The 12,228-nt window shown below is 48.8% G+C and overlaps 1 protein-coding gene across 1 annotated transcript; it reads right to left on the bottom strand.

Annotated features, from left to right (window-relative positions):
- Positions 1 to 2,116: 2,116 nt before the first annotated feature.
- On the bottom strand, positions 2,117 to 3,437 carry LOC119276226. The gene has a single exon (XM_037557247.1). The coding sequence runs from the start codon at positions 3,334 to 3,336 to the stop codon at positions 2,368 to 2,370; it is 969 nt and encodes a 322-aa protein (XP_037413144.1). The 5' UTR covers positions 3,337 to 3,437; the 3' UTR covers positions 2,117 to 2,367.
- Positions 3,438 to 12,228: the final 8,791 nt, after the last annotated feature.

Here is a 12,228-nt window from a genome sequence, read left to right as displayed (position 1 = left end):
CGCGGACATCGACAAGATGCTCGCGTTTATGGATGAGGAGGATGAGCTGGAGCCCTCCTATGCACCCATCTACCCGGAGCCTGGCATGGACGTCGTGGACATCTCCGATGACGAAGCTTAGATTAGTCTAGCGTGCCGCACGTACTACGTAGGAAATCTTTTGGATGGTTCGTATGGATCTAAGGGATGAAATATGAGATACTCAGATGCATATCATCAAATATGAGACATGACGCAGACTAACACATAGCCTAGTGGTGGGAAGGGGCTGATGTAGACTAAGGCATAGCCTAGTGATGGGAAGGGGCTGCTGCCTTTCCTCCCACCCAGGTTCAAGGCATGGTACTTGTAACTTGGTTTTATTGCATCTATTATACTGTAGGGGCCTTTCTTACAGTCTTAAAGTAAAAAAAATAGAGGCAAGATCGGTCAGCTTCCACTCTTAGACCGTGTAGAATGCTATGCTTAGGAAGATGCTTAGAAAAATAAACCGGGGTTTTCTGAAGCACCAGTGCCTATTTCTATATGAGAGACGCCTAATTAAGCGTCTGCCCTATACAAATAAGAATCGGCGTTTAAAAAAAGATTGGCTTATTTCTTTAAGCACCTTTCATTGTAGGCTTTAGGATTGGCTGTGTGTGGAAGAGGCACTGACGGACGAGGTGTTTTTTCCCACTCCGACCTCTCGTTCCGACTGCTCGCCCGACGACCACCCGCCCCACCTTGTCCCCGACTTGAATCCATGTGACGCCGCCTCACTTGAGCCGGCACGCTCGCCTCGCAGCCATGACCCCCCGCCATGAGGACCTCGGACAGCAGCCATGGATCGGCGTGTGACGCGACGCCATGGATGGCAACAGATGCCGTCTCAGGCAAACGCGCGCGAGTTGGGTGGCAGCCGCCCCATCCCAGCGTCGACGGCATGCGTGCGTGCAGGAACATGCCACGGTATCCTTGGCGTCTGTGCTGTGCAGGGGCACGGCGGGGCTCCGAGCTCTCGCGGCACCACGACCTGGACCGTGACGAGCCGTGTGTGCGTGCGCGTTGTCTCTCGACTCCGCCCGCGGCTAAATTTCATGTTTTGACCCTTTTTTCAAACCTATTCGAGATCTGACCCCGGTTCGTAAAATTTTTGAGATCTGACCCTTTTTGCTACCGCCACAGGTTTTGGCGGTAAGGTATAACATGCTACCGCCACGGCCTAAGACGGTAGGGTTTAACTGCGCCGTCACGATCGTTAAACATGAAAAAATACCCTACCGTCAAAGTCTTCGGCGGTAGCCCATTGTATCCTACCACCAGAATTGTTGGCGGTAGGGTCTGCACCCCCACAGCACCCACCATCTCACCCACTGTAGCAGTGTGTCAACCATGCATATAGTACAGGAAATATTTCTTAAATGGAGAACCCCTGCCACCAGACATGCATGCTATGATGATGCACAGCTACAGTGATCCATGCCTCCATCCCATGCGTTGCTTCTGCAGCTAGCTGCATGCGCTAGGGCTAGCTCTGGCTCTATCTCTGTCATCCTTTCTCTCTCTCTTGCTGTTTCTTTGCTGCGTGGTGTTTCAGCCCCAGGACTAGGGCAAGGCCTAGAGCGGCAGCTAGAGGACTAGGGCACGGCCTAGAGCGGCAGAGAAGCTACTCTCTTTTTTGCGGTGTAGTATATGCAGACTCTACCGCCAACAATTGCGGCGGTAGGATATAATGGCCTACCGCCATTTCCACGTTACGACGGCGTGACGGCGCAGTTAAAACCCATCGCCATAGCCCGTGGCGATAGCATGTTATACCTTATCGTCAAAGTCTGTGGCGGTAGCAAAAAGATCAGACCTCGAAATTTTTACAAACCGGGGTCAAATCTCTAATAGGTTTAAAAAAAGGTCAAAACACGAAATTTTGCCTCCGCCCGCTGCTCGCTCGTGCGCGCTGTATACTTGCGTGCGTGCGTGCTATCTGCTGGTGTGCGCGGTGTGTGTGATTGTGCGCTAGTCCTCTGGCGTGTGTGTGCTCTGACTGTGCCACCGTGCCGGACGGCGCACACAACGATAAATTGAAGAAACCAATCTCCACTGTGAGGAAGGACAGCACATACTAGAATGTCAAAAGAGATGCAATCAACCATGGGTCCGCAACTCCATCATCCACTATTTATGCCCAATTCCATTACATCGTGATTCTGAGAAAGGAAAAGGAATCTATTACATCAAAACCACCGAGCAAGCAAAGATCAAGGGATTCACAGTTAATGAAAACTGATAATTATAACATGTCTAATACTGTATACACAAATATACCTGCGTCAACTAAATGCAGAAGGAAATAAAAAATAAAGCTGGGGATGGCCAGGCACTATGATCCTTCTATCTGATCTTCTTGTTCATGTTGCCGGCGAGCTGCCGCATCTGGAACCTCCAGAACATGAAGATGGCGAGGGCGGCGCCGACCAAGATTAACAGCGCCACCATCTCCCCCTCCCCCTCCTTTTTCCACTCCACCTCCTCGATCCGCCATTCCCTCTTCCCCTCCACCTCCGCCTCCACCAGCGCGTACAACCGCTTCCGCTCCCTTACCGCCACCGCCGCGACAGCGCCATCCGGTTCCCCCACGTCATGCTCCGCACAAGACACCCACCCGTCGTTGCTCCAGACCAGGCGCAGAGTCGTGGCCCCGCCCACCGCCACCGTCCCATCGCTCCGCACCGCGACGGCGATCGGCGTGGGGGGCGTAAAGGCCCCTGAAACGGCTCTTGCGGATCCGTCCTCCATGTCGACGCGGAGGAGGTGGCCGGTGCTGGGACGGCCGACGAGGAGGAACCCGCGGCTCACGTGTGCGGTGAGGGAGGAAAGGGGCTCCGAGCCATAGACGGGCGAAGCAGGGAGCGCGGCGAGGTCGCCGTCAGGGGAAAGGCTGTAGATTTGGGCGCCCAAGGTGAGGAAGGCGACGCCAGATTGTGGGTCCACGGCGACGCCGCCGGGCGCGGCGGGGTCGGGGAGCGTGGTGGAGAAGAGGAGGCGATGGGGGCGAGGGGTGCGGAGGTCGAAAGCGGAGACGGAACCGGCGGACGCTACTATGAGACGACGGCGGCGGTCGTCAACGGCGACTGCGGAGGCACCGGGGGACGCGATCGATTCGGTCACGCCGGCGTCGGATACGGATAGGACGGCGTCGCCTCCGCCGGCGACGACGAAGTGCTGAGCGGTGGGGTCCCAGGCCAGGGAGGAGGGGGAGACGCCGCGACTAGGGATGAAGGTGACGACGTGCCGAGCCGAGGAGGGGCGTGGGGCAACTGCGGCGAGGATGAGCAATACCGCTATGTAGGAGGCGGCCATGTTGGAAGGGTTGGGTTGTGGGTAGATTCAATCGGAAGAAGACGATCTGAACCCGTCTTTGACTAGTTATGGCCTCGAGGATCAAAGCGAACAGCTAGAGCACGCGTGATAACAAAAATTCTCGGCCCTAGCGGCTCCCTAGCCACTTGATCAATCCATCATGTGCGCTTGCCACATGTAATAACAAAATATTTAGGACATGTACAATCATTGATATGATAGCTTTATCATAAACCTTGCATGTAATTTAAAGATGGCAATGCAACATGTACACAAGGGGTTACCTCTTAATCTTATCTAAGATAACTAGCTATTTCCAAAATTATGGTGACATATATTGGGCTAAGATATCATCTCTTAAATAAGTGAATTCTCTCTCATCCACCTCAGCAATTATCATATGTGGCACACCTAAGATAGCACCATTGTACATGTTCTTAGGTCACTACCCGTGAAACGTTTTAATTATCCACATGTATAGCAGAATTTTTGGGATAACTCCATTGGTCATCCTTACCATGATCAATTGTTGGATTACAAAAAAAATTTCTACTTGGAGACCAATGCATAGAGATGGGACGAAGAACTGGATTAGCACCAACATATATGGATATAAATTGCGAATACAAAGGTCGGGGTGAGAAATCAACAAGGCATGAGAGGGATCCAAGAGGAGGGGTGGGGAATAGAAGCAAAGATGGGAAGCTGAAGATGATTAACAAATCAATTCGCTGTCCTCCTCTGCCTAGCTTCTCCTTTATAAACCTTTTGCCTATTCGCGTAACTGGGCCAAACCCAAGTCTCATGGCTCATTCCATCGAGATGGCCTGATTTAGAAGAGGGTCATGACCCTTGGAGCCTGACATTCTCGCCTCCTGAAAGGAACGAGAAGAGGGGTCCAGAGGGGGGGTGAAGGAAATATGCCCTAGAGGCAATAATAAAGTTATTATTTATTTCCTTAATTCATGATAAATGTTTATTATTCATGCTAGAACTATATTAATCGGAAACTTAGTACATGTGTGAATACATAGATAAAACATATAGTCTCTAGTATGCCTCTATTTGACTAGCTCGTTAATCAAAGATGGTTATGTTTCCTAACCATAGACATGTGTTGTCATTTGATGAATGGGATCACATCATTAGCAGAATGATGTGATGGACATGACCCATCCGTTAGCTTAGCATTATGATCGTGTTAGTTTCATTGCTACTGCTTTCTTCATGACTTATACAAGTTCCTCAGACTATGAAATTATGCAACTCCTGAATACCGGAGGAACACTTTGTGTGCTACCAAACGTCACAACGTAAATGGGTGATTATAAAGGTGCTCTACAGGTGTCTTCGAAGGTGTTTGTTGGGTTGGCATAGATCGAGATTAGAATTTGTCACTCCGTGTTTCGGAGAGGTATCTCTGGGCCCTCTCGGTAATACTCATCACTATAAGCCTTGCAAGCATTGTGACTAATGAGTTAGTTGTGGGATGAAGTATTACAGAACGAGTAAAGAGACTTGCCGGTAACGAGATTGAACTAGGTATGAGATACCGACGATCGAATCTCGGGCGAGTAACATACCGATGACAACGGGAACAACGTATGTTGTTATGCGGTTTGACCGATAAAGATCTTCGTAGAATATATAGGAACCAATATGAGCATCCAGGTTCCGCTATTGGTTATTGACCGGGGACGTGTCTCGGTCATGTCTACATAGTTCTCGAACCCATAGGGTCCGCACGCTTAAAATAGGTAGTTACACATAAGGATTTATCGGTGGTAGGGATTGCAACGACGAAGGGTACAAGGGTCTCGGGGAAAACATCAAAGAGTATCTTCAGAATCTTCTGGTGAAGCGGGCCATCATCTGGAATGAAGGGGCTCTCCGGGAGAAGTATTTACGAGAACCTAGAGTTATAGTTTGCAAAACCATTTAACCCGAATAGAAGAGAGATCAGATTCCCAGAGCATAGACGAGGAATAAAAGATCCTAATACCACCCAATGGCGACATGGGCCCGTAAGCCACACAGCAATGTTAGTAAACCGTTTTTCAAACGCTAGACTCAACTTCGGCCAAGGAGTTGGAAAGGGGGATCCTACAGGCAGTCGGCTCCGATACCAACTTGTGACGCCCCCGATTCAATCGTACACTAATCATACACGCAAATGTGTACGATCAAGATCAGGGACTCACGGGATGATATCACAATACAACTCTGGACACAAATCAAAATAATACAAGCTTTATATTACAAGCCAGGGGCCTCGAGGGCTCGAATACAAGCTCGATAGACAAGAGTCAGCGGAAGCAGTAATATCTGAGTACAGACATAAGTTAAACAAGGATGCCTTAAGAAGGCTAGCACAAAAGCAACACGATCGAAGAGGCAAGGCCTCCTGCCTAGGACCTCCTAACTACTCCTGGTCGTCGTCGGTCTTCACGTAGCAGCATCCATCGGCGGTTGCATCTGGCTCTAGGGATCCACCATCTAGTTGCATCAACCGGAAAGAAGGAAGAAGGGGAAAAGGGGGTAGCAAAGAAACCGCGAGTACACATCCAAAGTACTCGAAAGCATCAGATCTATACTAAGTATGCATTGGTATCAAATGAAAGGGTTGTATCTGTGGACTAAACTGCAGAATGCCAGAATAGAGGGGGAAGGCCTAGCCTATCGAAGACTAGCATCTTCAAGTAGCTCCAAGCATCTTGCAACATGTAGAAGAGTAAAGAATAGCATTTTAATATTTAACAAACATGTTGTATTATCAACGCCCAGAGATCCTTCCTCGACTCCCTACGAGAAAGCAATCCCGGAGCCACACATCCATTACATATCTCAAGTATCCATTTCTAGTTATATAACACCAGGATATAAGTCTGAACGTCCATTACCGCGGACACGGTATTCGAATATATATCTTCCCTGCATAGGTGCACCAAGTTACCCATGTCACATCCCTAGCCTTGCTATGCACTTGGACTAGCTTGGTTGTTGCAGCATGTCTAAATTTTATTTAAGATTGAAATGGGGATGTCCAAACCCTAGCATTAAATCAATTCAACTAGGATGGATTAAAATCTTTTTCAATAAACCCAAAATGTCCCTAAGAAAAGTTCATGATTTCTGGTTAAGGTGGAAACCTCTGCCAAAAATGATGAATATATTCTTAGATCATTTTTGGATTTTTGAATTAAATCATAATGTATTTGAGTTTGGGCATTTAAATACTATAAATAATTTAAGTGCTCAAATAATTTTGAAACTAAATGTGGGTCACTCGAATAATCCAGAGAGAGTCCACAAATTATTTCAGGAGTTTACAAAATGGTTTAGCATTATTACTAAATCAAAACAGAGAAACAAAATAGAAAATAGAAAGAAAATGAAAAGGAGAAAGGAACCCACCTGGCCCACCTGGCGGCCCACGTGGCCGGCCCAGCCCACTTACCTCCTCGCTCGTCGTCTTCCTCCTGCCAGTAGGCAGGAGCGAACACGCGCGCACCCACGGAGCTCTCCACCTCCTGCTTCGCGCTGGAGGCCGCCCCTTTGTCCTAATCGGCGCCACGAAGACTCCCAGCACCTTCGCCCTCACTTCCCCAACTCTCTGGTGCCTCTCCCCTCTCCTCCCGGACCTCTTCCCCTCCTTTACTCTCTCCGCGCGGCACCACCGAACACACCCGCCGCCGCCGACGAGCTACACCACGGCCGCAGCCACCCCCTCGCTCCCTCTCCGCATCCCTGAGATCCGCCCCGACCCTGTGGAGCTACACACCCGATGCACGCGACCAGAGGAGGCCGCAGTCGACCGGAGCGTCGTCGTCTTCATCTCCGGTGCCCGGAGATTGCCGCCGACAATTCTTCATCGCAGAAGCTTCCCCTATGCTCGCCTCCCCTCTGTTTATCTCCGCTAGCTCGATTCCGCCGGAGCCGAGAGCTCATCGCCGCCGGCTATGATGCCGCCGTCGTTTTAGCCACCATAGGTCGCGCCTGAGCATGTCAATGCGTTCGGTGCCTTCCCAGGAGCACACGGCTCCCACCAGCTCCTCCTCCCGAGCACCCTAACGCCGAGCCCAAACTAACTCGAGCCGCTGCCACCGCCGAACCTCGTCGCCGGCCACCCTTCCGGCGACTCCAGCACCAACCGCCACCACCCCTAGATGCGCTGCACTGCCAGCTTTCCAACGGGACCGACCGCGCCCCGAACAGCCCCCTGTATTTGAAACCTGAGCCTTTCCGGTGAGCCACCGCCGCGGAATGTGGTCGCCGGCGAGTAACCCCGGTGGGCGCTGACGTGGTGCCACCATTAGCCACTAATGACCCTACTAATTGAAACCCTGACCCACTTACATATGGGCCCCACGCCCTTAATTAACCATAGTTTAATTTTTGTTTAGTTTTAACTAATCATAGTGGCCCACGCGTCAGCACTGACCTTGCTGACGTGGCCATTGACCGACCCCACCTGCCAGTGACCCGGGGCAGCACTGTGTCACTGACCAGTGGGACCCACTGGTCAGATTTGACCCGGTTGACCTCTGTTGACCTGCTGACATCAGAGTGATGTCATGCTGACGCAATATGTATTTTCTGGATTTAATCTTATTCAGGAAATTCCAGAAAATAGTAAAAACTTCTAAAAATCATAGAAAATCAACCGTAACTCCAAATGAAACAAATTATATATGAAAAATGATCAGAAAAATCCAAAGAATCTATTTATGGCATTTTCATGCATGTTAGAGCAACTTATGTCCTCTGTTTAGGACAATTCAATTAAATGACATTTAAACCTTCACATATGGAGTTTGAATTTGAATCTTTGATTCAAACCAACTCCATTTAACTTGCTGCTAGTTGCATTAGCTTAAACCACAGCATATTGCCATGTCACATTCATGCATCATATTGTGCATTGCATTGATTGTGTTCCTACTTGTTTGCCGGTGATTGTCCCCTCTCAGTAGATGTTGCTTCGACGATGTGATCGATGACACCGATGAAGAACTATATTATCTTCAGAAGTGCCAGGCAAGCAAAACCCCCTTGTTCATTCCGATACAATCCCACTCTCTCGCTTCTTCTCTCTTTTACTGCATTAGGACAACAACGATTCATCTGTTACATGCTGCGGTAGCTGAACCCCTTTCCTCTGCATGACCTGTCATTGCCACAGTAAATGGATGAAACCCACTAGCATGAGTAGGAGTTGTTTGAGCCCTGATGTGCCTACTCATTCATGCTTGTTTGTCATGCCTGCTACTGCTTAGAGTTGAGTCAAGTCTGATTCATCGGGGATGAATTAGAGGTGTGTGAGAACATGTCCTACTGTGTGTGAGCTAAGTGTGTGAACACGTTTTGGTAAAGGTAGCGGTGAGAGGCCATGTAGGAGTACATGGTGGGTTGTCTCATTGCAGCCGTCCTCAGGAACTGAGTTCTGTGTTTGTGATCCATGAACAGTTACTACCACACATTGGGCTCCGGGCGTTGCAAGCTCTCTCGACTTATTAATCAACTCGATCTCTGTCCAGGAGTTGCAACTAGTTTCTGGTGTTTGTAGGTAGTGTTAGTAGTCTACCAAGTGGCACCCGGTATAGGTGGGCTTGGGACAGACTAGGCACAGTGGCCCGGTGTACCAAGTAGCACCCGGATGGTGGGCTTGGGAACCTTGCACACATCGTTTGGGGCCATGAGCGACACCTCGGCCGGATCTCCTTGCGGATGGAACCCGAATAGGCGATAAACCTGGACGAGAGACTTGTGTGGTTAGTCAGGTCATGGCCGACACCCTCGCTGGGCTTCCGCTTGAAGGTTGCCAAGTACATGTCGTGTGAACGGCGGTAAGTGGTGAGAGCGTGTGTGAAGAAGTACACCCCTGCAGGGTTAATATGATCTATTCGAATAGCCGTGTCCGCGGTAAAGGACTTCTGGGTTGCCTGTACAGTTCATAGACAAGTGAAAGTGGACACTCTAAAATACACAAGATAAGCGTGAGTGCTATGGATGGCGTTCTCGTAGGGAGACGGGAGCGGATCCATAGTGGTGTATTGATATGGTGAATATGTGGACTCATGTGCGCCACCTCAAAAGAGTTACTTGCAGTCATAGTTCAGGATAGCCACCGAGTCAAAGCTGGCTTGCTGCAGTTAAACCCCACCACCCCTTTGTTGATAATGATGCATATGTAGTTAGTTCTTATGTAAGTCTTGCTGGGTACATTTGTACTCACGTTGCTTAATTTATGTTTTTGCAGAGAGACTTCAGTCTCGCTAGTAGTTCCACGTGGACTTCGTCGTTTAGCTTGTTACCTCAGCTACGATCTTGTGCCCTCGGCAGGATCTAGTACATAGTCAGGCTTCTCAACCTTTTCCATTTGTAGATGTCTGTACTCAGACATGTTAAGCTTCCGCTTGTGCCTTGATTTATGTGCTCTGAATGTTGGGTCATGAGACTCAGGTTTGTAATATCTCGCTCCTCGGAGCCTATTGAATAAATACTTTGAGTCGTAGAGTTATGTTGTGATGCCATGTTGTATTTGCACATATCGAGCATATTGTGTGTATGATTTGAAATGCTTGATATGTGTGGGATCTGACTATTTAGTTGTTTATCCTTGGTAGCCTCTCTTACCGGGAAATGTCTCCTGGTGTTTCCACTGAGCCTTGGTAGCTTGCTACTGCTCTGGAACACTTAGGCTGGCTGGCATGTGTCCTTCTTCGTTCCTGTGTCTGTCCCTTCAGGGAAATGTCACGCGGTGTCTACCGGAGTCCTGTTAGCCTGCTACAGCCCGGATTCTCTGGAGTCCTGCTAGCCTAGTTGCTACAGCCCGGATTCACTCGCTGATGACCGACACGTTCATTGCTGGGTCATGTATGCCTGTCCCTGTAAGTTAGTGCCACTTTGGGTTCACGACTAGCCATGTCAGCCCGAGTTCTTTGTCATATGGATGCTAGCGGCACTATCATATACGTGAGCCAAAAGGCGCAAACGGTCCCGGGCCAGGTAAGGTGGCACCCGTGGGAAAACTGTGCGTGAGGCCGCAAAGTGATACGATGTGTTACATGCTAGATCTATGTCACTTAGGATCAGGGTCCTAATAGCTTTGGTATCAGAGCCTGACTGCCTGTAGGATTACCAAGCCAACTGGTCGAAGTTGAGTCTAGAAATTCTTTAGTTATATAAGGGAATTGATTGTGGGATGGAACGTAAGGCTCTTTTTACTCCTTATACCTTATGCCTTCTTATCTGAGTCATCTTATCTTTCCTACGGGGTTAAGGAACTAGGCTTTCTTTTCTCTCTATCAGGATCACGTGTTACTAATCCGTAGACTTATAAGATTGTTGGATTTAAGCCTCAGTTCGGTTCCGACTACCTCCGTATGTTAACTGTTGATCTCGAAACCTTGATATTGTGCTTCTGAGTGGCTATGCCACCATCTTGTAGCATGTCTCCAATCTTTTTGAGCATTTACAGCTGTTATGTTGTCCGAGTCATCCCAGGTCTCTAAACAGTCTGATGCATTTCACAAATCCCTTCTTTCCGTTCCCGATGTCCTCTGTGGCCAGGTTAACCACACTAAACAGTGAGTTGAGGTACTCTATTGCCTCGATATATGTGTTGGAGTTATTATTATGATCCTAGGTGTCTAGAGTATCACCTCAGTAATCTAGCAATGCTTTGTATCTCAATGTGATGATTCTGGCCATTATTCTCGAAAGCATCCCGTGATGCCATTTAGTTAGTAGGTATTCCACTCCTAGGTTATGAACCCAAGATTCACCTTACTTACTTCATGTTGATAGTGTTTGCTAGTTCCTTTAGGATATTAGTAACCTTTGCATTGTTCCTCGAGGTTTGTGGTATATCCTTCTAACAAATACCATGAACTGCTTATGGCAGAAGTTCCTCGCTGAACCGAAAGATCATGACCAGTGTGCTCTTGATGAGTTCTCGATTCTATGTTGTGACTCTGCCAGTTCTACCTTTCTGCATGGGTTATCCGGAAGAAATGTTGAACTTTGCTCGACATACTAATCTATGCATCCATGACTCAGAAAATCATATGTTCCTTTGAGTTGTCCCTCTTTAGGTGTATTCCGACCCCGTCTATCAATTGATAGTCAAGAGTAGTTGTGCCTCGTGTTCATCGATGCCTGTTATTCTTGTGGTCCGTCAAGCCATTCTATTCCAGAGTGACTAGGAAAAACAAACTCCAGTACCTCATCCATATCCAGGATTGGGTCAAAGCAGTTGTGTAGTGGATTTGTCACGTCAGATGTCCTTAGTGTCCGGACTTAGTCGCGAGGCCAACACATCTATGTGGTAGCTTGAGAGGGGTTGAGCGGAATCGAGAGACGCAACACAAGACAAGGGTTTAGACAGCTTCGGGCCCTGGGAAACATCATCCGGTAAAAACCTTGCATGCTGTTTGAGGCTAGGTCTCATTATCATCACGAGGGAGTCGCCGTAAACCGGCTCTCCTCTTTGTGTCTAGCCCTAAGATTATTTCTTCTTGCTTGTAGCTTGTCCCTCTTTGGGGAGCCCTGCCCCTCCTTATATACGTTGAAGGGGCGGGTTACATGTGGAGTCCTATTAGGATTAGGACTAGTCTATCTCTAATACAAACCGGATACAAGTCCAGGTCTTAACTCCTTGTAAGACAAATATTCTTTATGTCTTTCCTCTTAAACCGGCCCACCATAGTATGAACCGGCCTTCATGAACCGCCAGTTGGGAAACCGGGTCTTGTCGCTCCTCTGACCCGCCCGCCGGGTCACCAGTGAGTCATAATGACCAGGTGGGTTGCTTGTAAACCGCCAGGTCAGGGCGGGTCGCCAGTGAATCGCCAAGTGCCAGCCGGATCTCAGTAAACCGCCAAGTCCGGC

This window comes from Triticum dicoccoides, chromosome 3B (assembly GCF_002162155.2).
Source record: "Triticum dicoccoides isolate Atlit2015 ecotype Zavitan chromosome 3B, WEW_v2.0, whole genome shotgun sequence".
NCBI lineage: Eukaryota > Viridiplantae > Streptophyta > Magnoliopsida > Poales > Poaceae > Triticum > Triticum dicoccoides.
Note: the sequence above shows the minus strand (reverse complement) of the source record. Positions and strands in the feature narration are given on the sequence as shown.

Coding starts and splice junctions, on each gene's coding strand:
- LOC119276226 (XM_037557247.1), bottom strand. CDS start 3,336: ATGGCCGCCTCCTACATAGCGGTATTGCTCATCCTCGCCGCAGTTGCC.